Source organism: Crinia signifera, chromosome 19 (assembly GCF_055691185.1).
Source record: "Crinia signifera chromosome 19, ASM5569118v1, whole genome shotgun sequence".
NCBI classification, from domain to species: domain Eukaryota; kingdom Metazoa; phylum Chordata; class Amphibia; order Anura; family Myobatrachidae; genus Crinia; species Crinia signifera.
The window spans coordinates 38,476,513-38,504,168 of record NC_139226.1 but is presented as its reverse complement, the minus strand read 5'-3'; the positions used below and the strand labels follow the sequence as shown (position 1 = coordinate 38,504,168).

Below are 27,656 nucleotides of genomic sequence, written 5' to 3'. Positions count from 1 at the left end.
ATGTTTGTACCCCTGTCTTTTCTTCTGCCTCTCATGTCACCCTCTGCCTCCTCCTGCCTTACATTGTCACCATCTGCCTTTCTATATAAACCTCTGCCTCCTCCTGCCTTACTTTGGCACCCTCTGCCTTTCTATGTCACCCTCTGCCTCTCCCTGCCTCCCACTGCCTTATGCTGTCACACTTTACCTCGCTATGTCACTCTCTGCCTCCCCCTGCCTTACACTGTCACCCTCTGCCTCCCACTGCCTTATGCTGTCACACTTTACCTCTCTATGTCACTCTCTGCCTCCCCCTGTCACCCTCTGCCTCCCACTGCCTTATGCTGTCACACTATGCCTCTCTATGTCACTCTCTGCCTCCCCCTGCCTTACACTGTCACCCACTGCCTCCCACTGCCTTATGCTGTCACACTTTACCTCTCTATGTCACTCTCTGCCTCCCCCTGTAACCCTCTGCCTCCCACTGCCTTATGCTGTCACACTATGCCTCTCTATGTCACTCTCTGCCTCCCCCTGCCTTACACTGTCACCCACTGCCTCCCACTGCCTTATGCTGTCACACTATGCCTCTCTATGTCACTCTCTGCCTCCCACTGCCTTATGCTGTCACACTTTACCTCTCTATGTCACTTTCTGCCTCCCCCTGTCACCCTCTGCCTCCCACTGCCTTATGCTGTCACACTATGCCTCTCTATGTCACTCTCTGCCTCCCCCTGCCTTACACTGTCATCCTCTCCCTCCCATTGCCTTATGCTGTCACACAATGCCTCTCTATGTCACTCTCTGCCTCCCCCTGCCTTACACTGTCACCCTCTGCCTCCCACTGCCTTATGCTGTCACACTTATGCCTCTCTATGTCACTCTCTGCCTTACACTGTCTCCCTCTGCTTTTCTATAACAATCTCTGCCTCCCATCCGCTTACACTGTCACATCTGCCACCCAGTGCCATGCGGCATATTGTGAACTTAGGCTGGAGTGGAGGGGGGCCAAATTATATTTTTTGGATATGGACCCACCACTCACAAGTTCTGCCACTGCTTACAGCAACTAATCAGATCCTCCCTATCATTTATCTAGTAAAATTATAGAAACTGATTGGTTGTTGCTATGGGTAACAGTTGAACATTTCCTTTTAGAAGGTTTGACAACTCTCCCCTTTAATGTTTGCTAAACAGAATTTGTGTCTGTTTCTCATTTACCTCTTATACTTAGGGAGGAAGCCAGTTTACCTTGGTGGCCAGCACAATGTTTCAAGATAAAGATGAATCAATGCATCTATGGGCCTGATGTATGCTGTTGTGAATGTCTTTAACTGAAGACTAAAATAATAGTTTATAACTAATGTTTCTATTTAATAATTCATGTAGTGTGCCTTACATTAGATGTATGAAGCAGTGTTAAGGGAGGAGAAGTGAGCCAGAAGAGAAGTGGCCCATGGCAACCAATCAGCACTGAAGTAACATCTAGAATTTGCATAATTCAAAATTATACAGAGCAGCTGATTGGTTGCCATGGGCCACTTCTCCTCTGGCTCACTTCTCCTCCCCCACCACTGCTGCCACAGCGTGAGAGGAACAGTGACCATCCTTTGAAATAGAATTTTGGGTACAAGTCCCCCAATGGTTCTTTTGATTTGCAGGAAATTGGCAATTGAGAATTGACAAAAGTGACATTCTTATTCAGTGGAGAGTGCCAGGCTTATTACCATAAATACTATAACTCTTTCATACATTTCCACCTACTGCGAAATAACGTGTTATTCTAATCAGTCACCTACTAACAAAGCTCATATTATTGCTACCATTTACTTGGAGGACAACCCACCTGTTTATGTAACACCTTAGTATGTTAAATGTTCACCTTTCACAGTGGTCTGCTCTCCGGTGGATAGCGCGGCTAATATAAGTACAAGCTCAGCATAACCACCCAAAATGCCAAGTCACACTTTAATATTAAAACATATCTGGTTAAGAATCCAATAAAACACTGTATTGTTTTTAACCATTGAAAGTATAAAAAGTTCATGTGAAATCAGAACCATCTCTAGCATTTTACATTCTAACATTTACTAGTATTTTATACCCATCATCCACTGGATCACTAGTTATCCTGCCCAGCATTGCAGAGGTTTTTCCCTGTATCTCTTCTCAGTCCCTCCTCTCCTCCCCACCCTCTCCTATATCTATCCACCTACCTCCCCTTAACCTTGTCTCTCATCTCTGTCCTCTTCACCCCATATCTGCCTGTCGCTCATTTCTGTCCCCCTCAATCTCCATTCTCCCTGTTTGTCATTTCTGGCCTCTCAACCTCGAGTCTCCCAGTATTCATGACATATGCATCTCTCCCCACTCTCCAATAGCCCTGTCTATTATCTCTGTCTCCCTCACCCCTCATCTGCCTGTCAAATTTTTGTCCCTTCATCTCCTCTGTTTCTTATCAGTGTACCCCTCTTTGCTCCTGTGTCCCCTTCTCTCGTCTCTGTCCCCATCACCCTCCAGTTTCTCTGTTTCTCATTTCTGTCCCTCTCACCCCCATCTCTGCCTTTTTTATGTCTCCATCACTTCAGTCCCATCTCACATCTCTGCCTCCCTCACTGCTCCTGTCCCCCATCTCTCTCATCTCTGTCCCCCTCACTCAAACCCCTGATCTAACCCATCATCTCTGTCTCTGCCCCAATTCCCTCCTTTAGCACCTGCAACTGCACCACCCCGTACCAGCGGCAGTGAGGAGCTTAGGCCTCTCTACAGCTAGACACATGCTCCAAAAGAATATATAATAGATAATCACTTTATATAGTTTACACTGCAATTGCATGAGACTAAACACCGGTTTAAAATTTCGCATAACAAAAACGTTCGGCAGCTTGAAGTAGTCCTTAATGGTGACCAACGTTCCTGAGATGACACAAGCTGGGAGAGAGGTGACTGAGCAGCTGTCACCCAATCAGATATGTTTCTTTGCAGGTCAATGCTGAGGGAGTACAAGAAATGCAGGGCAATGCCGAGGGAGCAATACAGGGTTCCGTTGTTTTCCTATCTAGCTCTTGATTAATATTGCTATTTTGAATCTTATATAAAGGGTGTGATCTTCTATATCCAACAGAATTTAGCCCTCTAGCACATGCTGACACACATGCTGGGAGAATGGGGGCCGTTCATCTTAATAACACCATCTACATTAAAACATTTCTTTTTTTGTTTGTTTGTTTGTTTATTTTCATTTCCATCCATGTTTCATTTTCATTGCCTGCGCCCTTCGCTCTTCAGCAGTCAACGCCTGCACTCCATCACCTCAGCACGACGACTGGTACAAACAAGACGTTGATCTCCTGCATGACCTCAATGCCAATGCCGCCACATGGATCAAGCAGTAGGATGCATGATGTCGTAGGGGTGAGTAGCATGGAAGGGGCTTCCCTTTTCTCACCCTCATTAACTACAGACCTTTGCTCATTTCTCTTTCTGCAATGCACCCAAATAACTCTATTCATAAGTCCCAGATCCATATTGATGGTGATTATTATTTTATCAATGGCTGGAAATACCTAAACGTCTTTAGATATTACACAAAGTGCCGCCAGCCAAGTATGGATCCTAACGTCATCTTGCTCATATTTCATTTACACAATTCTGGTTATCAAATGATCTGATACGCAAAGGCTACTAGTCAAATTGCATGTGACGCGGCCTAGGAAGCACAGTACTAAGCAAGCCTTTGGATGGAAATTGTAACTTGTTCAGATCATTCCTCAATAACCCTAACTGTTGGCAAGTTACAGAAGGAAACAGATGCGGTGCGCTACCATCTGTCTCCTTGGTCCAAGTAATCATCGTACGATGGCCAAATCATCATTTGATAATATCTAAACAGAGCTCATCTGATATTATCTGTGAGCTGTAACTGGCATTCACTTCTAATCCCACATGATTACAGTAAATGGAATGTTTATGTTTTAGTCATGGAATAAAACCCAACTTGTTATAAAGGTAAGAGGAAGACAAATATAATACACCTGCTAGTGTGAGATTAGGACAACAGGACGGGCATAAGCAGGCACCTATTAGAAGTCCCCTCCAGTCTTCCAGCTATGGGCCTGGTACAGAGATGTGCACGAAAGCTGCGATTTTTGTGTGAAAATGTGGAAATGTTGCTGGGAGTTGTATAGAGATGCCCATAACTGGTTTCTGTCAGCCGTCTTTTGTGTACAAAGGTGCAACCCTCGGACACACACTGGGGTGAACATCGAGCATCTTAGTACCGCTATGACAGAGACATTGTAACTGTCACAGTAGCAAACTGTCCCAGAAGCGATTGGGACACACCCGTGTTCTTGACTCCACTACTTACCAAAAATGGTCCCTTTTTATCGATCACTTTGCAAATAAATCCTCTCTGGGGCATCCATTGGATGATCATTGTGGCACATGTGCCGTAGTTAAACATCGCTCCTCTGGGTAAAAAAATATATATATATTTGTCATTGTGCACATCTCTGAAACAGGACCTGTGGGGCAGATGTATGAAGCAGTGACAAGACTGGAGGAGTGTGCCATGGCCACCAATAACCTTTGATGTAACATTTATCAAGTGCGTTGTATAAAATGATACAGAGCAGCTGATTGGGAGCCATGGCACACCTCTATTTTTATCACTGGTCCATACACCCACCACTAAGTGACAAAGGACAATGGAATAGAATAGTGAATTGTCACAAATTAAACAAAGATAGAATTGATGGAGGGATAGAAAGATAGATGATAACTGCCCTGTGTTTGAAAAATGACAGTTGGGAGCATATTAGCATCATTTAGTATAAGCAGTAAGTATGCTAAAACTCAGAAATCAATCCGATAGATAGATAAATAGATAGATAGATAATACTTTGATACAAGCTACTCTACAATAGAACACAGCATAACTGACTTTACAATTGTGATTCCACAGCTGTAGGTGTAAACTTTGATGAAAGCTGACACGAGCAGCTGCATGTCACCATTCTAAAGCCAGGTATGATATATGTTGAGTCATTTCTTTTTTTTTTTCATGTTGTGACACAAACCAGTAACGCGTCTTAAAATTGAGCAACTGATATACAGTACCAAGCAGCGAAAAGAGTAAAAAAGTGCAACCAATCAGCTCCGGCCTATCATTTTATTGAATGTACTTGATAATTGCTACCTAGAAGCTGATTGGTTTTCCACTGGTCCACTTCTCCATTTTTTTGATTGCTTGATACCATCAGTCTGTGGATTACTGTACCTTTTTATTTAATATTGGGCTCACAGCTTTGAGTGCATGGATATAGATATATTTTGTCTGTGTGATAACTTTCTATAGTTTAGTCTGCAAAACTAAAAAGCCCCGAGGTGTCAAATACAACGCATTTCGCTCATTAAAGTCAATAGACCTGTACTTTATATCAACAATGACTCGCTGTCGGCCATGATGCCTAAACACCAAATAGTGACCCCCCACACAGACAGAAATGTCAATTCAGGTGGTCGTGTATTAGGCTCCATTCAGATCTGATCGCTATTCGTTACGACTGGGAATAAATATCTGCTGCCCAGACAGAAAGAAATCCTGCCCTGTGTAAATTTGCGAGTGAGTTGTGATTGGATAGCTATTTGCTATCCATCCGCAAATCCATAATTAATTCACCAACAATCAAATTATTTTTTTCTGTCTGTGCAAATGTGAGTTTGACTCTTCCACAACTCTGCGACAGAGACGATGTCACAGACCCTCCCTGAAAACACCTGGGCACGCCTGCATTATTTCTGACACTCCCAGAAAACAACTGTTTACCACACCCAAACGCCAGCTTCCTGTCTCTCACGCTCTGGCAACATTGTATTTACGATCAAGCGCAATTGCTGTCGCTATTCACCTTCACACATGCTCGCTATGACCCATATGCACGCACAGTCATTTGATAATCGCACCATCTGTGAACCATGAATCAGGCCCATTATTAGAACATTTGAAAATGAGATTTATTTAACTGTATATAGAAACAAATGCAATGAGTGAGATTGCGTGTGCTGCACAAGACCGTCCATTGTGTTCAAGAGATCAAAAGAGAGTATACACTGAGCAAGAAATTGCTTAGTGTGTACAACTCAATGGCTTCATTGGATCAGGCATTGACACGCCCAACAAGAAGCGTTTACACAGCTCTAGGGCTGCAGTATGAGATGTGATAAAGAGGGACACACAGATTTCAGTTACCTCAAGACCTTTGCGATGACCAGTGCCGGCAACCAAAATCTTGTACACTGATATTTCTGCCCGCCGCCCACAATTTTATATCCCCCAACTCCAGGTAGTTGTGGGCCCAGTGCATCATGGGAAAGGTCATCTCCACGAATGGGATTTAGCTGGCTTAAGAGCGCCCCCATACTTTAAATTCCAGACCAGAATGACCTTATGCTCCCAGAACCCCCTTATGCCAGGCCAGACCTTTGTATAATCCTTAAACCTGGCAAGAGCCCTCTATGCCCGTCCGGAGCCCCCTAATTCCCCTTTATATACCAGAGACCCCTCATGTCCAGCACAACAACCCCTTTTCCCCTATATTTGACAGAGCGCCTCATGTTTAAAAAGTTTGCTCCTCACCTTGCTTCACACACACACACATTTGGCTCGGCGGCTCAGACAGATTGGACAGATAAATCTTTAGGTGTGTATGCAGATTTAGGGCCTGATTCAAGTCTGCTTGCTAGGCAGCTTATATTTGCCGCCTAGCAAGCAGGTAAACGCCGCCCCGCTGAACGCCGCCCGAATCCGCTCACTAGCATGGGTCGGGATGAGTTCGCATCCGCTCGCATGCGGCCGCAGGGAGAAAAAATCATTAGATGGTCGCTCACCAGGGCCATTTCGCGGTGGGCCGGCCCAAAAGTTATTAAAAGGGTCCGGCCACGCTCCCCCATGGGCTGGCTGGGCCGCAGGCAGCGGCCACAGCTCTTTGCCCAACTCCAAAATGGCCGCGGGAGGGCTGCTGCGCATGCGCGCGCAGCACCTCCCAGCTCCCATTCCCAGCAGCAGCAGCAGGTGAGCCGCCCCCCCCGGCATACCGCCACCACCAGGATCCCCTCCAAGCGCGAACCCCAAAATCGGACAAGGGTTATTAAAGGGGGCCCTGTATTTTTCTCGTCTTTATCTCTCCAAATTTTGATAAATCCCCCCCCCCACCAACTCCGTCTTATCTTTATCACTGTCTAAACCTAAATATCCTCCATAATCTTTCCTTAAAAAATAATGATGTATGCAACTAATTATTTTATCACAGAAAGTACAATACAAATCCCATTCTAAATAATTTTTTGAATCTGAATATAAAGACCATTAAGCCTAAATAACTGTACTCGATGATGTTATGTGAGATTTAACATTCATAGATAATGTAACTGTTCCTCTTTCACGACAGAATTTGCATCTCATACATTTGTATGCGCCCTTGCTAGGAACAGAATGCACAATAGCTGAAAGCCATAGAGATCCTGATTCATGTTTGTAAGTATAGCAAGAAATGAAAAGGCCACTAACTTTGTGTCTGGAACAAACTATGTCACTGCCGCAATGCACACCCACAGGTACAGTCCCAGCGAGTATTCATTCGCAAGTGATTGACAGGAAGCCTCTGTTTTGTGGGAGGTAACTGGGAGTGGCCCCAAAAGTGCGTGAGTGTCCGGACTGTTTTTGAGGCGTGTCTCAGCCGCCAATGGCGATCCTATATGCAGGAAATACATCTGTAGCATCTTGGTTGCTGCAGCAGTTAAATGACCATAGAGTTATAGATGCTACGATAGTTGGCCCAGTTGTGGGCGGCTGTGAAGCCTCCGGTGGGCGTCTCTATACAAACCCCGCCTGCTGTTGCTTTAGTTTAGTTTTTGGATGGTAGCGGCTAGTTACCCTTCTCCGTAAGGACCTGGGGAGGAGAGGGGGCAGGGAGAGGAGGAAAAAGGTTGTATCAAGGGACCCAAACAGTAGGGATGGCCATCGTTGCCTTTCCCATCGATGTTTGCCATGGATGGCAAAAGTGCAACTGTTCATCGATGGTGTATAACTATGCAATGGATGACCATCAATGTTTTTACTTATCGATGGTCATCCATTTTCAATGAGTGATTGGTCTGTGGGCGAATCAGAATACAGGGGTGGGGCTTCACAGGTGTCGTGGGTGGAGCTGTGCTCTATGTCCCATCCCAAAACAAAACTATTCATTTAAGCTTGACATCGATGGTGGGAAACCATCTGCCCCCCCCCCCCCCCATCGATGGTAAAACTATTCAACATCGACCATAAACCATCTATGTTTTCTAATCATCGATAGTCAATGGCCATCCCTACCAAATGGATGCTCGCCATGCTTTGGGCATGGAGGGCTTGTTCCTTCACTATCCTCGCCACCACTGGTTGCCTTTAGTAACCAGGTAGTGAGCAGAGTGGAGCATGCCACCATGCCTGAAGCGTGGCGAGCATCTGTTTGGGTCCCTTGTTCCGACCTTGCCCCCTTCCCACCCCCTCTTCTCCCCAGGTCCTTATGGCAAAGGGGAACTAGTCACAACTGTTTTCGGACATCCTCTGAACCCGTCATCAGTGGTAACATCATGTACTGCTAAGAATCAGGCCCGTTATGCACAGCAAGTGCCATACAAAATCCCAAACACAGCTGTCCTAAGTTCTATATAGCCTGGTAGGGCCCCTCCTCAGCAGAGGAACCTGTAGCAGAAGTGATAATTCTTCCAAACCAAACCATTCTTCCTTTTCCTTAACTTCCCAATAGCTCATCAGTTTAACAAAACAAAACCATTTGTGACAGTGAAAAAATGCTACAGCTTAGCTGTAAGCTAACTAATGCATGCCTCGTTCATACTGCCCATTAGCGTGGGGCTATGTGGGCACATGCTAGGCACTACGATTTCCTGGAACACTTCTCTAAAGCCTGTTATTCAGCCTCTTTGCAGAAAAGTTCCAGCTTTCCATCTGTATAGAAGTCAAATAGATTCTACCAGTAATAAAAAAAAATTCTGCGAGAGACACGTGCCTGCAAAATGCCATGATTGAGCCAAGTAATAGTATCAATGCAATTTAAATAAAAATTACATATTAAGATTATTCAATTATTATATTTATTATTAGTAAATAGTATTATTATATTTATTATTATAATTATAAGAATAATACGAATAATAATTATTGGCTTCTTTTAAATATCAACATCAGAGTTCTGGCTATCGTGTAATACTTCTTAATGAAACTCTGCCCAAACCACAACCCTGATCAAATAAATGCTATCAACGCCCCTGATTTATCCAAACCTTTCCATCCAATGAAGGGGCTCTTGGCTTGCGCTATTGACTACAGGGCCTGATTAAAGGTTCCAGGTGCCCTAGGCTAATTCAAATGTATCTCCCCTTGTAATGCTGCTAAACACATGTGTATCAGTGCTTAGGAACCCGCCAGTCATACTGCCCATGTGCAACGAAGGTTCTACAACCGGCATGTAGGATCTAATGCTTGTGGCGTGGGAATGGGTCTTTTCCATAAGGCTGCCCATTTGGCGCTGTAGTACAATGTGCATAAAGTAATGGTTCCATTAGTAAGTTACACCGGCACAGTCTGACCTGGCAATCACCACAACAGTACATCAGACTAGCGATAGATAAGAATCATGGAATAAATAAGGCCTTCATTTTATTCCTCGACTTTCACTTGCAAGATCCCCCCCCCCCCCTACTCCTAATCAGCCTATTGGTTAATTAATTAAGCCACCGATTAAGTACCTGGAATTTATTCTTAGAATCAGCCTAGCTAATTATATTGGCCCAATCCACAAGACACAAGCTTTACATTCATACATCTCAACCCCTTCATTGGAGCAGACCAGCATAAGCAGACATAATGCATAACCAATATCAGCATATTTCTCATTAGGTACAAGAACTGTTGTCTGAACGTTAATCAGGTACAACAGCGTCTCAAACCCTCCATTGAATATTCCCTCTCACACTCCTCGTGCACCGGCATTCCTTATTGGAATGCTGGTGAAATATTTTTTCTGTGGTCTCTGAGCTGGATGACCACCATTTGACTGTGTATGCATATATCTTATTTTTAACCTTTTTAGTGTATATCAGTCAGTCTTTGTGCTCTTCTCAGCATTGTTATAAGACCTGTTCATTAAGCATCAAGCGGTCCTTGCTAATTTGATATTATAGGGCACCCTTTACCTCCTCTACAGTGGAGGCACAGGCTGAACCAATATTCATTACCAGTAAGAGCTCCACAGCATCCAAACTTCAAATAAAATAGGGGATCCACACGGACCACACCCACTGCCAGCGAGTCCTGGCCTTTCTTATGTGGCGGTATTTAGAGTGGCCGTTGGTGAGGATCCCCTATTTGAATTTTGGGCCATGCTGTAGCCCTACCTCTCGAGTTGCCACTGCTCATTATTATATAAGTCTTCCAGTTGGTCAAATTTTGGTGGCTCAGACCTAATTACCATCCTTGAAAGGAATCAGTTTGCCCTAAAAGGGGACGTTTATGGGCAGGGTTTGACCTGAGGAAGGGAGTGGCCTATTTGTCCCGATTTCACATGTCTAAATGTTGTGAGGTTGGCTTATGAATGGGATCTGGTACTAGGAGTCAATGACATCTCCAAAGACCCCATGGTCAGTATGTTGATTCCTAGTGAGTAGGGGGTGCAGTATTCCCATGATTATTGGTGCAGTGCACATAATTTCTGCCTCCGCAGAGGGTAAGTGATAGATGCTCTTTAACACTGTCCAAAGGCCTAACAAAGTCATGTACGTAGGAGGTTAACATACTGTAATATAATCATTTTCATACCCAAGATTTAAAAAAATTCTACCTACTAAAATCTTGGTATTTAGTTAAATTATTTTTTTGTTTGTGTTTTTTTTTATTCCCTCTTAGCTCTGATAAACCCCTGAAGTGATTTATTCAGTGCCAACATTTGAGGCAAGTCAGGTCCATAAATTATAATTCAAATGTTTTTAAAAAATTTTTGCTGTAAGCAGTTATGTGCACACTGGCAATAGTGCATCATGGTAGCGGGTCAGGTTGGCGGATAAGTCATTACTGTGAGAGTTATGCATCCTTTCTGTGCTTTACACTTACCCTGGGTATTAAGTCCTCACCGGCAAGTATGGTACAACCCAACACAGCTGTAACCCAAGCTCTTAAAAGGCCTGCGATACCACCATATCCTGTATTGTCAATACTTATGGAAGACACGGGATCGGCAGGCCAGGTGCTGCCACAGATCATATTGGATCACTGAGATCTAGCACGAGAAATAAGCAATGGGACTCTTAGCAGGAGAAAGTTGCATGTGTCCACAGTAAAGTGATTGAAATCCCTCAACCTCGAACATCCCCTGCTATGGGGTCTCTATATTGTCTGTTTGCGTGAGTATATGTTGTCTGTCAGTCTCTGCTTTTCTAATGCATGCTTGCTTACTTTCCATGCTTCCAGGCTATAGGGGCAGCGCTAGGCAATGAAAGTAGCATGAAGGAAGTCTAAGAGCATAACCATCTCCTGCGCCAATAGCCATATAAATAGAGAGTATCAATTCCGGAACTGAAAATGAACAGTGTAGTAACTGTGGCCAGTACTAGGAACTACTTCTGGGGGTACCCTAGGCAGTATTCACCCCTCCCCCGTCCCCTTCTGTATAAACCACCTATAATAGTAGGCGGGAGGAAGCAGCAGTCTCTACATTTCAGGGGGGAATGTGGTGCTTAGCTGTGACATCATAGACAAATAACACATTCGGACATCATCAAAGAAATAGAGGAACAACTGCAGCATTAAAAACACCGGATGATTGATGTCATGATACTCCGTGTTTTAGGTACACATTAATACCTAGGCAGTCACCAAGGTGGGCCTATGGATATCGTTAGCCATTATATTACCCTGCACTTAAGCTTGTCGAAAGGAGGACAGCTGGTGGTTAAAAAATCCAACAGGGGGCAGAGGTGAGCCTGAACACTTTCCAATGTACTGACCACAGAGTACATATCTCATTTTCAGTTTTAGGTCAGCAGCCCTTTAATGGATTGAGTGCAATCGGTTAGGTTAAAAAGCTCAAACAGTTAAGAGTGGGGATGATTTGCTAATACAATTGAGATTTTTTTTCTAAAATAATACATATAATTATAATGCACAAATTGAAATTTTCTTCACAAAAAATAGAAATTTAAACATTTTCAAAATTAAGAAATTGAAAAATGTTCCACAATTTGTGATTTTACAATTTGGCAGATTTTTTTAATTTTAACAATTTCAGAATTTTGACATTTAAAAATGTACAAAATTTAGAAATTAAAAAAAATCCAAATATTTTTTTAAAATTGAATTATTTCTTACTTCTTTGGGAATACTAAAACATAATCAAGCAATAATGAAGATAATAGAGTACAAAGTATAAAAAGGTCAAATAAAATACAGTGGTAGAAAATATAAAACTACTGTGTAAAAAAGTTTCACCATGATTATTACCTTGATCATTACTATTATTAGTAACATTTTCTAAAACACTTTTTAAAATGACCCCTGCCTCCCTCACAATGGTGATGATGACTAATTTCAAATCCAAGGTTGCGGATAGAGGACCGGTTTAATCTCTGTTACCAAAGCAAAAAAGCACACAACTGGGCAAAACCATGCCACACTGCAGGTGCAGGGTAAATACTGGCTGCTTTATTTGTACACAGTTTTTTAGGTTTCAGTTTGAACACACCTCATCCAAATCTAACTCTCTCTGCACATGTTACATCTGCCCCACCTGCAGTGCAACATGGTTTTGCCCAGCTTTTTTTGCTTTGCTAACACAGATAAATCAGGTTTAGGGCATGATTGTAATCTAATCAGTCCCCAACGTGTTCGCATGGGAGATTGATGTTGAAGCCCTGCGCATGCGCATATTCGCTTATGTGCATGTGCAGGGCTTCAGTGCGGGCGCCTTCGGATACTTTCATAGTCTCCGTGGCACTTGCACAGGTTGGGTGGGGGGGGGGGCTGTGACGGAGGCGGGAACATGCGAACACCCTGCTTTTCCTTAGCATACCCACAAAAATGCTGGGTGCGCCCAGGAAAATGCTGGGTGTCCCCATAAGAATGCCGCCCACCAAGTTCTTGGACACGTATGCCGCAAGTCAAAGTCATCCCAAACTGACTTAGATATGTGAGCACTGTAGAAATCATGTGATGGGCCCGCATGCTACCCTGCAAATAGATGTTTACGGAAAACATCCATTGGCAATGCAGCGGGGTTAGTCGCTGGGCGGCAGGGAGCAGGCATTCGTACCCTTGGCAAATGGCGTTACATGGCTTGCTAAGCAGCGAGATAACCAGAATCAGGCCCTTAGAGTGTAAATGCACCGCTAGGTGTTCACAAAGCTGCATACATTTAAAATTTGTTTCAGTGCACACAATGCCGGTTGTAATGACGCCCGAGTTTGGCCGCTGTGCGGGATACTGGACCAACTCTGAGGTTTTTTAAAGGGGCACTGACTTACAAGGCAAAAGCATGCTTTGTAAATGAGTACCCCTTTAAAAAAAGACTTCAGTGTTCGGCCGGCATCCTGCACACCCGGAGGCTATTACATTTGGCCCCATGTCTGTGTACGTGGAAACATTTTGAAACTTTTTAGCAATAATCAGAATCATTCCAAATAATGATTTTCTATATGTGAGATCTCATATCTATATATATAATTCCCTGTTCCTGCTTCAACTACACAGAGACATCAATCTAGGATCACAGAAAAATTATCTTAGCAAATTGAGCCTGCTAAATCCACGCGCTTCTGCAACTTCGGGAAACTGTAATAGTATAAACAAGTTGCCAGGCAACTGTGAAACATAGTATACACAAAACAAAATGATACAGGAATGTGATCTGCAGTATTCCATAAAAACGATGCTCCTCACCGATTGGGATAGCAAAATGGATTGTCCTTCAATATTAAAGACGGTGGGATAATGATATGGTGAACTCGCTATTTACCCCACCTTTGCCTTAATCAGTACATTGGGGTACATTTATGAAAACATAGGAAAAAGGCGATGTAGTTGCCCCGTTGTAGTTGTCCCAATTCTGGATATGCAATGAAGTCATTTGTCAAAATCACTAGTTAGTGGCAATCTCTGCCATGGGTTTTAGGGGTCTATGTACTAAGCCTTGGAGAGAGATAAAGTACCAACCGACCAGCTCCTAACTGCCATGTTACAGAATGTTTGAAAAAACGACAGGAGTTAGTTGATACTTTGGGAGGTATTCAATATGTGCCAATATTTCCCGACAGGGGAAATATTGGCACACACCTATTCAATGCTGCCGTTAACGACAGCATTTAGCGGTGTCAGATCGGAAAACGTCCTCAGATTGTCAAATCATGGAAGTTTTTTCGACAATCCGCTCCCGTTGTTGTTGATCCACAGAATTCCGACTATAGAATTGAAAACGGCCCGGGGACAGTCGGAATCCCATATTGAATGTCCAACCTTTATCTCCCCCCATTTATCTTTCTCCAAGGCTTAGTTCATAGCCCCTTACAGCGGTGACTTTTTTAAGACAAAACTCTGGGTTTTGGGTTGAGAAATATAGTTGGCTTTTTGGCTTTTTACAAAACCAGGGGCAGATTTATCAAAAAGAGGTATTCCTCTTATCACTCTTTACCAATGATAAATGCTCATCCAGCCAATCAGTTTCTGAGATTTTTCAAACACATGAAAGTAAGGAGTTCATTGGCTGGAGCATCGTTTATCATTCTTAACGAGGGATAAGAATATTACTCTTGATAAATCTTCCCCTCAGTGCTTTAAATCCTGCAGCAAGGATTGCCGAAAACCGGTAGCAGACTTTGACAGATCCCTCCTCTGTTATTTTCTGGTACAGCCCAAACATACCTTCTAATTATCTAGTATGGTCAACATCACCCTTTTCTATTTGCACCAGTTTTCACAAATGTCCCACGTCATCTTTCTTACAAGCTTCTGCTTTGGCTAATGTCTTCGGAAGGGTTATATTGTAACTTGCTTGTGTTGCTACCTTGAATGTTTGTGCTTGGAGCTGTTTTTGTAAATTAACAATACTTTGTCTGCTCAGAAACATCACAGCCAAATATGTGTCCCATCTTAAAGAATCTGAAATATATGCAATCTTTATCAAATAGCTATACGTGCCATTGTAAGAAAGCAAAATGCGTTTCCAAACATAGCTAGTTGTAACAGAAAAATGGCCGCTTCCAGTTGCATCCAGTTGCAATGTCAGGAGCTCTGAGATTCTCCAATCTACTGTCCTCCGCAGTAAGAGTATTGGCCATAACTGACGCGTCCCTCCCTGTATGTGGCCCACAAACTTTACGCATTTCGCTAGATTACTTCAACCAGACTGAATGGAGCGATGATATGTCAGCTCTATTCTAAACTTTAAATTTACAAATACAAGTGTTTAGCAAATACTGTAAACCGACTTTAAAGGGGGCAGAAACGGCTGTTTTTGCATGTTTAAGGACATGAATAAGTGTTTCAAGTATGCAGCAAGATAGAATCCAGGAAAAACTTAAGGGACAGAGATAACAGGCGAGATGTGTGAACTTGCTGCTTATGATTCGTAATTGTGTGGACCTGCCTCACTCATTATGAGTGGTGGTTTCTACCTAGGGGCTGGGGGGGGGGGGGGGCAAGAGTCCTGCAGCCAATAGGTTCAAAAAATCCACCACCGATTGTAACAGTGTTTGGCCACAATAGCTTCATTTTAAAAAAAATTAAAAATTGTAAAAATGTCAGATGGCCACATAGTTACCGAATCATTCAGACATGTTATATAGCTTCAGCATAGACCAATAATTAGTAGTTGGTTTAAGCAATACACTGTACAGTTATCTGGGAGATCCAATATCCTACAGATCAGCGAGATAACTGTACAGTGTATATGCCCAGCATAAGTAAACAAGTATGGCCAGTATGTATGTATCTCAGAGTTTTTGTAATGGGATGTGGTTAACATCCCAGTGGTCAGGATGCCGGCATTCATTATACCGACCCATCATCCCGACTGCCCTCACAACACCAGTGGAACTCCAAATAGATCAGGATCCCGACAGCGGAATACTGACAGACGGGATCGTGATCCTTAAGTATGCGGGGGTAGCTTGTGGCCGTCCGGGGAAGTGGAGTTAGGTTTAGGCACCTACAAGGGGGTGGCTTAAGGTGCCCATACACTAGTCTGATGTGGGCCGATTTCACTCGATCGCGATGGATTGGGCCGAGAAATTTAGGGTGAGATTTAATAGGATGAGAGATTCAGAAAGTGAGAGATTTGGTGAGAAGTCTCCAGTTTTTTTAAAGCAGCAATCATTTACACTGCAAAATCTAGTTTTGCAGTGTAAATGATTGCCGCTTTAAAAAATTGGAGATTTCTTACCAACTCTCACTTTCTGAATCTCTCATCCTATTAAATCTCACCCCAGATTTGTTTGATGTCCCCCTCAGGTCTAATGCTTGGTCCCGTGTGCAACTGAGCTGGAGGTCAGACCTGCCGCTCGTCTGACCTCCAACTCGGCCTACCTTCTGGCGGCAAGGAATGGGGTCGCAAGCGATACATTGCATGTGAAAGGACCGCATGCAATGAATCCCGGGCGGTTCAGGGGGTTGGATGGCCATACATTGCTAGGGTTAGGGTCAGACTTAGGGTTAGGCTGTGGGGCAGTGGGGTTAGGTTTAGGCAGCGTTGTGTGGGAGTTAGGGACAGGCACTAGCGGGGAGGGTTAGGGTGAGACTGCAGGAGGTGGTGGAGGGTTAGGATTAAGCTTCTAGAAGGGGTAGGGGACAGCGTTAGGTTGCATTCCGAGAAACTGTCTGCATTTTCACTATTAGGATGCTTGGGGCGGTATTATGTCTGCCGGCATCCTATGTATCCCCTTAAGAACCACTAATGTCTTCACTGCAACAGTTGCATCCAGTAAGGACACATAAATAGCCACAAGACATAAAACAATTTTATGGAGGGCATTTTATTATGGAATATGTGGCAAATTAAAGCAAATGCCAACCAAAAACCACACTGGTCTCAGAACGTCTGGTTTGAATTACTACCCAAAATAATCAATAAGCATTATAATGAAAGGCAAGGTAATATGAAAACCAGAAGAAGCTAATTGAACTCAATAATACAAATTAGATTATTGTTATAATGAAATTACAAAAAAAAATTTGCAAAAAATTAAAAAATTTATACTATATATATATATATATATATTTCACTGTGAAAAATGGGAATATATAAGGCTTGTTTTATTTCTGAGTAGTCACCATTTTGGCTTTTATTGTATGACGTTTCCCTGTCCAAGGTTCTGGGAAAAATAAGTTGCGCTTCATAATCTTTTTTTTTTTCTTTTTCATTTATCTCATGGATATCAAGGTTATGAAAAATCCCGGAGTCTAAACAGCATAGCTGGCATGAGTGGGAATACTCTCAGACTGTCTCCTATCTCTTCCCCATTTGGGTCACCATCTGCAGTGAGACGCCCACGGTCTCCCATTCCCTCCATCTTATAGCATGGAACCAATCAACCGATATGGGGAACCTTAAATAGTAATAACAACAAACAAAACAAACAAAACAACAACACTGGCAAAAAGAACAAAAGACAAAAATAAGAGACTTTAACAAATTTTTATTATTTTTTAAGAGGTTGATGAAAATTATAGATTATATGCAGATATATTTAAAAAAAATCAAGTTTGGCTTTTAAAATAAGAAAAGACAAAAAAACAAAAAAAATACAAAAAAACAAAAACAAACATTTTGCACTTTGCTGACAAATATATATATATATATATATATATATATATATATATATATATATATATATATATATATATATATATATATATATAGAAAAAAAAGAGACTTCCATGACTCCCCCTGCTGAATTGATTTGGTTTGCTCCATGAAGATGCTGGAGCAACGCTCTTTCCCTAAGGAGGCACGAGCCAAAGGTTTTATTAGGGAGGAGAAGGATGAAAGGGTATCATTTTTTTTTAATGATAGGATTATTAATTGTTCTCAAGAATTTCTGCTCTGGAAACAAAATTTAGTGAAAAAGGTGAAAAAATGTGAATGAACTGTTAATAAGAAAATCTGTCTGAATATATCAATACATACATACATTTATTATTTCCAATACATAACCCTTTATTTGTTTTTGGGTGCCCCTCTATTTTAATTTCCTTTTTTTTTTTTTCATTTTATTAAAATCTTGATATTATTCCTACGGAGCTGCTTTGTGCTTCCTGGTCATTCCTCACCACCATACTCAGGATTTAATGAGCCATAAATCATATATATATATATATATATATATATATATATATATATATATATATATATATATACATATATATTCCTACTACTCCGACATCTTCTTGAGTGCATGATCTACTGTTGCAAGCAATAAAGACTCTGCCTGACTGCATGATCCTAAATAGAATTAATCGAGAACTGTATATTGTGAGTTAACAGTGGCATTCCCATAGCTAACTAATCATTTTTGGTGCATGGCTCTGTTGATTGGTGGTTTAGTTTATGTCAGAAAGCTGTCCTCGTCTCCTCTCTCTCTCTCCCCCCCTCCCCCCTTCTTCTTTTACCTCTGTCACACTCTCTCCTATTTCATCGCCTTCCCCTTTCTCTTTTCTTTTTTTTTTTTTTCTCGTCCTCACACAGAAAATTATAAGGAGAGTCCTGTCCTTGTTCGATATATGCAGGCGGAAGCTGTCACTGTGAATTAATTGATTTCCTCCCATGTATACAATCTCCTTCAGACACCTTGGTTTCAGAATAATAATAATTCTGATTATTATTATTTGAAAAAAATAAGTAGAAAATATTAACAAAAAACAGCAACTACAACAAACACAAGGTAACAATAAAAGGGAAACGTGGTAACGTGTTAGAGAAAAACAGTTCATACAATGGAAGGGTGGAAATCAATCATCATTCCCATGCAGATGGGATCAAGGTTTACGGAATAATGCCGGCTGCAAAAAAAGAAGAAAACGGAAGGATTGGGAGAAAAACAAAGAAAAAAAAACTGGAATCTTTTATTTTTTAAATCGAGGTTATATACAAGTATACAAGTGGATTGCACTGGAAACTTGACAAGAATGTGTTGATCACTTTGACTATTTAAGCGGCAGGCAAATGCCGACGATGTGCTGACGCATCAAAAAGATAAATTAACAATACAAAGAAAAGGAACTGGAAAGTTATAACAAAACAAAACAACAAAAAAAAAAAGTTAAAATACTATTTAAAGGTTGCATTTTCCTAGCCAGCATGTGTTTGCATGTTATACTGTAACAATGATATTTAATGTTATATGCAAAAAGAAAAAAAAAAAAGTATATTTTCCTTCCAGACTACAAATTCCGACAATGTACAAATTCAGCCAGCTATTTCAATTAGAGGAGTGTATGTAAGGGTCTAATTTGCATTAGACGAGTATTCCAAAGGTGCTTCTCTGTGTGAATACTCTGCTTTTCAAATCAAAGTCATACGTCCATTTCTGTGCGCCCGACTTCTGGGGATGACCGTATGTTTGTTGAGAATGAGACGATGATTTACCGGTTCCTCTGTGTTTTTGTTTTTTTTCTTTTTAACTCTGTCTCTCACCCTTTGTTTTTTTTTAAGGATGGCTTTGAAAGGGGTTTTGGTTCTCTGTTAGTCCAATGGGACATCGATGGCTGTTTTTGGTGGCAGAAGAAGGAGAGAAGGAAACATATAGACAGCCATGTTGGTAGCTCTTATGCCAAGCTGCAACACATGGTTACAAATCCATAACCAGGAAATACCAGCTGGAAGGATGGATTTGTAATAAGCAGTTTTTATACCTAAGGTATATATATATATTCCTACTGAAAGACGTTCTCGATCCTTTCATAGGTGGAGAGGGGGAAAAATGTAAGAGGCATCAGAACCGCATTCAGAGTTTAATTAAACCTGACAACTCACATATATATATATATATATATTTATTTATTTATTTATTAACAGTTTCTTATATAGCGCATACATATTACGCAGCATATATATATATATATATATATATATATATATATATATATGTATACCCGTATATACTCGAGTATAAGTCGACCCGAATATAAGCCGAGGCACCTAATTTTACAACAAAAAGAACTGGGAAAACTTATTGACTCAAGTGGGACCCTCACTCGAGTATAAGCCGAGGGGGGATTTTTCAGCATAAAAAAGGTTCTGAAAAAGTAGGCTTATACTCGAGTATATATGGTATATGTATATCTTTTTTATATATATATATACACACATATATATATATATATATATATATATGTTTGTGTGAATCTCGCTTGGTTACTCACTGGACACTTGTTATTCCCCATTTTACGAGTAGTGAAGGGATAAAGCACATATGCTGCTCACACATTGTCCCTCTGTGCATCACAAGGGGAATGTAATACACAAACACACTGTACGCCGCCATGCAGCAGATGAGCAATTCCAGCTCTGATCATGCACATAACGGCACATGGCTACGGGACATTGTGCTGCTCTAGATAGCTCTCTGGCTTTGGCTAAAAATATAAACTAATTAGGTGAACTGTACTCCTAACGTGATGCCCGCAAACAGCACTCGCTTACATGCTTCCCTGCTATATTTAGATTATGTTTTGTAAGGCAAATTTCCAGCACTCAACCACACAACACTCACATTATATTTTACACACACACTATACATATATATTTAGAGAGAGAGAGAGAGAGAGAGATTCAGTATACAGGTATACCTATATATATATATATATATATATATATATATATGTGTGTGTGTGTGTGTGTATATATATATTTGTATATGTATTTATATATATATATATATACATATGGCAGTGTTTTGGAGTCGCACGGATACTAGACATATATATATATATATATATATATATATATATATGTATATAACAGTTGTATCCGGCACTCCCTGATGCTGATGCGTGAAGCTGCCCTGGTGCCCTCCTATGAGCAGGATACCTCCTGCCCTGGTATGTAGGAAGCAGAGACGGGCGGAACTCAGGTGGTGGTATAAAAAACCAAGATGGGTTTATTTGTGCATACAGGCAACGTTTCGGGGCTGCGCCCCTTTCTCAAACCAAAAGACAACAATTGTTGTCTTTTGGCTTGAGAAAGGGGCTCAGCCCCGAAACGTTGCCTGTATGCACAAATAAACCCATCTTGGTTTTTTATACCACCACCTGAGTTCCGCCCGTCTCTGCTTCCTATATATATATATATGTAAATATAAATAGAGACAAAGAGAGAGAGAGAGATAGCTAGAGAGAGGGAGAGAGAGAAGACAGATCTTTTATAGGTATATATATATATATATATATATATATATATATATATATATATATATATATATATATATATATATATAGTCCCTGTATATATAGGGTGAATCTCCATTATCCGATCTGATGTTCCCGTACTGTGTGCACAAGGTGTATATGAAACGTAGATGCATTTCTTGTTTAAACTACAAGAAACAACAAACTACCAAAAAATCCCAAATCTAAAATACTTCTTGTCCAAAACATTTTCAGATATGAAAGTCTCAAGCTGGTCTAGATAGATAGATAGATAGATAGATAGATAGATAGATAGATAGATAGATAGATAGATTTTATTTTTATTTTTTGATAGTTAAATATAGATTTACGTATACAGTACATGTACATTTTTTTATTTTTATAATCATTATTGCAGAATGCTTCACTAAAGCAAAATGCTTGTAGCTTACATTTGCCAGTTGCATAAAGTATTTATACAATTGCTCAAATAATATAGGAATTAAAAAAACTAAGGGATACGTTAAGTACCTAGTGTATATTTCTATGTTAATTGCCAGTGGGGTTGCTGACAGCACTTAGGGTGCCTCTTCTGCCCTCTTGCATCCATTTTTGAGCTTCCAGCTTTGAGCATGTCTACATGTTTCATATGGTCACGGTACATTTTGCCATCTGAGATGGCGTAGTGCCCGGTATGTGACCGCACTAGCCGCCTGCCACTTATGCTAATCACAGCTTGCTATTTCCATTGCACTCCATCGCCGTGCCTATAAGCACATCCCATGTGTCTTACGGTGCACACAGCTTTATTCCACCCTAAGCTAGGGGTGCAGATCACGCCTGCACAGGACACTGATAGCGTTGTTCTGGTTTACTGTTTAGTCCATTTGTTTAATGTTTCATAAGCAAATATGATATTGTGTTATTGCTCCACATTGTGGAAATAATTGAGCCTCAGTGGTTATAACATCACACCACGATCCATCTTTAAGCCAGCCTACTACATACATAACAAGATATTTGGAGGCCCCATAGCAAAAGTTTGTAAGGGCCCCTATGCACCACCCAATGGGGTAAAATGTATATAGTACATGTTACTTTGACAGATTAGGTTGCCCCTCTGAGCTCTAGGCCCTTTAGCAGCTGCACTCCCTGCACCTTTGGTAGCTAGTTTCTTGTATATAACAAGTAACTGTGACAGAAATGGTGGCCTGTCTCAGCTCTGGGCCTCACAGAATTTGAACTCCTGGTACCTATGGCAACTACACCCTTGTATATAACACATGTAGGTGTGACAGAAAAAGTGGCCCCACTCAGCTCTGGGCCCCATAGCAGCTGCACCCCCTGCATCTATAGTAGCTACACCCCTGTATATAACACATGTAACTGTGACAGGGAAGGTGGCCCCTCTCAGCTCTGGGCCCCAAATGCAGCTGCACTCCCTGCACCTATGGTAGCTACACCCCTGTATATAACAGATGTAACTGTGATAGGGAAGGTGGCCCCTCTCAGCTCTGGGCCCCATAGCAGCTGCACTCCCTGCACCTATGGTAGCTACACCCCTGTATATAACACATGTAACTGTGACAGGGAAGGTGGCCCCTCTCAGCTCTGGGCCCCATAGCAGCTGCACTCCCTGCACCTATGGTAGCTACACCCCTGTATATAACACATGTAACTGTGACAGGGAAGGTGGCCCCTCTCAGCTCTTGCACCTATAGTAGCTACACCCTTGATTAAATACATTGCTAAAAACAATCTCTTCTTCAGGTTGTCATTGCAAGAGCAGGCTGACAAGTGCTATGAAGTTACCCGTTTATAATGACAGGTATATTTCTCAGAAATGAAGGAACCCACCAGTTTACAGCACATACAGTAATTCCAATGGAATCAGTGCAGATAGAAAACTGGAACCCTGAACCAGATTATGAACCTTCTGATGTGTTACACGTGGCGGCATAACCACGCCAACCTTACCACTGACTGGGCCCCATAGCCAATACACTGCCGGAAACGTCAATGGTTCCATCTGACATGTCAGTGCCTGCTCAATGATTCCAATAAATGTGCTAATAAGATGAATGTAAAATTGAAAAAAAATATTGATTAATTCTAGATAATAAGTTGGAAAGTGAGAGCAGGCAATTGCTAATCAGGTAAAATGGGTTATGCCAAAATCAACCAAACCACACATGCAGCCATAATGCATATGCAACATACAGTAAAACCACAGGAATGAATGCAGGTGGACTGTATGCTGCTCTATCTATCTATCTATCTATCTATCTATCTATCTATCTATCTATCTATCACGGGTTGGGATCATTTGGTCTATTGCATTATGGTAGAAAGTCATTAGGTCGAATCCATTAGGTCGACATGCTAAAAGGTCGACATGATTCTAGGTCGACATGGGAAAAGGTCGACATGATTCTAGGTCGAAAGGTCATTAGTTCGACAGGTCATTAGTTCGACAAGGTCATTAGTTCGACATTGTCTATGTCGACATTCACAAGGTCGACATGGGGTTTTTCACTGTTTTTTTACCTGAATGTCAACATAGTCGACATGGACACAGTTTAAAGTGCACTGCATCCCCTCGCATCGCTCGCTGCGCTCGCTATGCGTCGGGCACGGTGCCTCGCTACGCTCGGCACACTATTTTATTCTCCCACCACGCCCTAGTGGATGGTAGGGCATGAAATACCGCCTGTCGGCACATGTTGGCTCAAAAAACAGTGAAAAACTCCATGTCGACCTTGTGAATGTCGACATAGACAATGTCGAACTAATGACCTTGTCGAACTAATGACCTGTCGAACTAATGACCTTTCGAACTAGAATCATGTCGACCTTTTCCCATGTCGACCTAGAGTCATGTCGACCTTTTAGCATGTCGACCTAATGGATTCGACCTAATGACTTTCTACCATAATGCAGTAGACCAAATGACCGCATCCCATCTATCACATGTGCAAATGAATGTGATGCAATGTTTAATTTGAGTAGCTTAATGGGATAATTTCTCACATACTGGCCCTGATTCTGGTTGGCTCACAATTCAGCTGTATTTCCCCGCAGCACTGCGACTGGATGTTTTGCATAAACATCCATCCGCAAGCTTGTGTGCGGGCATGAAATCATTAGGTGGTCGATGACCAGCAAATAATTTTTATACCACTCACTAATCTAAGTCAGTATCTGGTGAGGTCCGAGAACAGGGCGGGCAGCTGACATCCGGTGATACCAGCCGCCCTCCTCTGGAAGGCAGGTGCCCTCCTGCTTTCGCATGGGGACGCCCAACATTTTTCTGGGTGAACCCTGCATTTTTGTGGGTACGCCCAGGAAACACCTGGCCGCCTAATCCATGCCCCCCCACCAGTGCAAGCACCACATAGACTATGCAAGTCTCCGAGGGCGCTCACAGAGAAGACCTGAACATGCGCATATGCGCTGCACATGCGCAGCACATGCGCAGATCTTCAACATCGAACTCCCCGTGTGAACGTACGAGGGAGTTCGCAAACCAGAATGAGGACCGCTAGATTTGGTTAACTGATTTCCTAGGGAAATCTTGTGCCACTCTCCAACTGGCCTCACAACAACATACCTCCCAACTGTCCCGCTTTCCGTGGGAACGTCCCTTTTTTTGGGGACGTTCCCGCATCCTGCCCGGGACTGGCAGTGTCCCATCTTGGGGGGAGGGCGTTCTTGGGAGTCCCCCCTGACACCCATGGATAGATGCTGTGCGCATGTGCACAGCATCAATTCATGCCCTACAGCGGCAAAAAAAGTATTACATAAGCAAAGTAACAGTATTTCAATATGAAACACAATTCAACATAACAGTGATGTTGCAAACCTCAGATTAGAAACAGAGACTTTCAGGACATGATAGATATAGAGGTACACCTCCAAATATTCCTTTGGGGGAAGTGCATGCATTTATGAGGGGTCTTGCTTTGCATCATGCGTGAATAGTGCTTCTGATCAACTACACATTCCTTTCCCCTAAAAGGATCCTCTGGAACTTGTGAGTGGTGGGCCCAGGTGCAAAAGTATAATTTGGGCCCCACCCTAGTGCGTGACAGGGGTACAAGCTGCTGGTCTGGGCAGCAGTAGGCCCCAGTAGGCACCTGCTGCACCAATGGTAGGTCCCCCCCTGGATCATGTACACACCATGGCTCCTGGTATTCAAATCAGTAACAGGATATAACTCCCACCTTTCAACATGACAAGGAAATTATGGAATTTACAGTGGAATTTATAGGAAGTCTTCCCCAGACATTTTGGGTTTTATTTATATGCACCCCTGTTTATATAGATATATTAAGGCTGATCATAACTTAAATACTTTTTCAGTCTCTACAGGCCAATTCAGAGGGCTGGGCAGACCTGTCTTGTTATTAAGCCACACCCCTAACACAGGGAAACACCCACGATTTGCGGGTCTTCAATAAGAAAGCGGAGCCAAATGATGCGTCTCTCCCATGTAGACCGGCTCCCTTCCCACGGCACCATGATTGCCTAATTTTTAACATATTATCCTGCCTGCTTCACTATGAACTGGGCCGGATATCAAGAGATGCTTACTCTTATGAGACTGCGGGGGGGGGGGGGGGGGGGTTGGATGACCCCAAAACTTGTGATCCTCCTGCAGCTTACAGTTGGGTAGACAGGTATGGGCGGATTCAGAGATGGGACCAAAATGTTATTACAAAAAAGATGAGATGTAGATTTAAGAAGGGGTGTGTCCTAGTTCAAATATAAACAATAAAAAGCATTAATATACATACTTCATACGTTTTTGTTAAACAATTCCACAAAATATTTGATTTACATCTTAGAAACTTTTTCGATTTGAACAGAACATTTATTCAAATATCACCTATTGTACGGTACAATATGTCTCTATCCAGCTATACTTACATACAATAATTCCCTGTGTATCATTCTCTGTCATCTCCATTTCAATATATGAGACAGGTTAATCACCAAGAGAATATTTTTATCTTATGACATAGGTAACTATATAAAAGCAGACACAAAGAAAATCATGCACCCAACATGTCGCTGGCTCGAAGCTGTGGGGTGTTCTTGGCAATCCTGGCCTGCCTCAGAGTAGCACTTTCCAGTACAGGAACACAAGGGTTTAGAAAGTCGGATTTTAAATTTTCCATGATGGGGGGGGGGGGGGGGGGGGGCAAAGTACTGAAGTACTGTAATGGATTCTTCCTGTATGCAACTTATTCTATGCAAACCCTGGTACGCCTCTCTCCTTCTACTGACATGAAATAAGATCCATGGTAATAAACAAAAATCCCTTTCACGAAGAGAGCATCTTTTACGTGCATGTACTATATGACTTCCCGGCCAGATTGATTTCATGCTTGCAAACATATTCCTGGCTGTTTCTGCACATCTATTTTATACTGTTTGTTCTTGACTGATCATTACGAAATGGTGATAAGGATAAATTATATTAAAGAGTCATTTTATTTTTCTTGGTTTCTTTCTTCCCTCAGTGATTGCTGTTCAGTGCATTCAGCTTAATGATTGTTAGGCCACTAAAGTGACTCTCAGTTACAAGCCTCGGGTATGCAAAAAGGGGGATCGAGCGTGGGTGGTCATTGCTGAGCAGTTCACAATGATAAATCCCTTTGATTTAATGCATTGCGGTGGCGGCAGTTACTAGCCACATGTAGCCAGCAAGGTGGACAAATTCCATAACTTAAGTGCCTCCAAGAAGGTAGGTTTTCAGTATTTATTCCCATGGACGGAGGTGAATCAGTCCATAGATCAGTGGTTCCCAAACTATGTGCCCAGGAACCCTGGGGTTCTGCAAGGCTCTTGCAGGGGCCCCTCAGGTTGGTGGAAAAAGACCAACTTAAATTATTTATGGTCAAAGTGATAGGCAAAGCCAGTGCTAGTGGTTGGTCATCATAAAACATGGACAATCAGAAGCACAGCCCTGTCTACCACCACATAACTAAAGAAGACAGGTAGATAAATTAACTTAATTTTATTTATTTTTAAAAAATGTATCAAAACATATTTTATCCTCGATGGTGCCATGGAAATAAATGTTGGCATTCTAAGGTGCTGTGTTTCAAGAAAGTTCGGAACCACTGCCATAGATGCATCAGTAGTAATCCACCTCTAGAGCATGGGAACGGGAAAATGGACCCTGTTGGGATTACTTTTTAACAGAAGCGAGAACCCACTGCTC

At 42.0% G+C, this 27,656-nt stretch overlaps 1 protein-coding gene across 13 annotated transcripts in view; it reads left to right on the top strand.

Moving 5' to 3' along the window:
• LOC146042401 (voltage-gated potassium channel KCNC1-like) overlaps window positions 1-21,157 on the top strand; it is a 119,847-nt gene extending 98,690 nt beyond the window's left edge. For 2 of the 13 annotated variants that reach the window (XM_083162381.1, XM_083162382.1), the window contains one exon: window positions 18,768-21,157. In XM_083162381.1, the coding sequence (XP_083018507.1) occupies window positions 18,768-18,832 (65 nt within the window). In that variant the 3' untranslated portion in view covers window positions 18,833-21,157. Of the gene's footprint in view, window positions 1-3,267; window positions 3,394-4,945; window positions 5,009-10,945; window positions 10,991-17,462; window positions 17,859-18,767 lie in introns of those variants that run through there. The other 11 variants (XR_014463861.1, XR_014463860.1, XR_014463862.1 and 8 more) reach the window with 11 other exon arrangements.
• The last annotated feature ends 6,499 nt before the right edge of the window (window positions 21,158-27,656 follow it).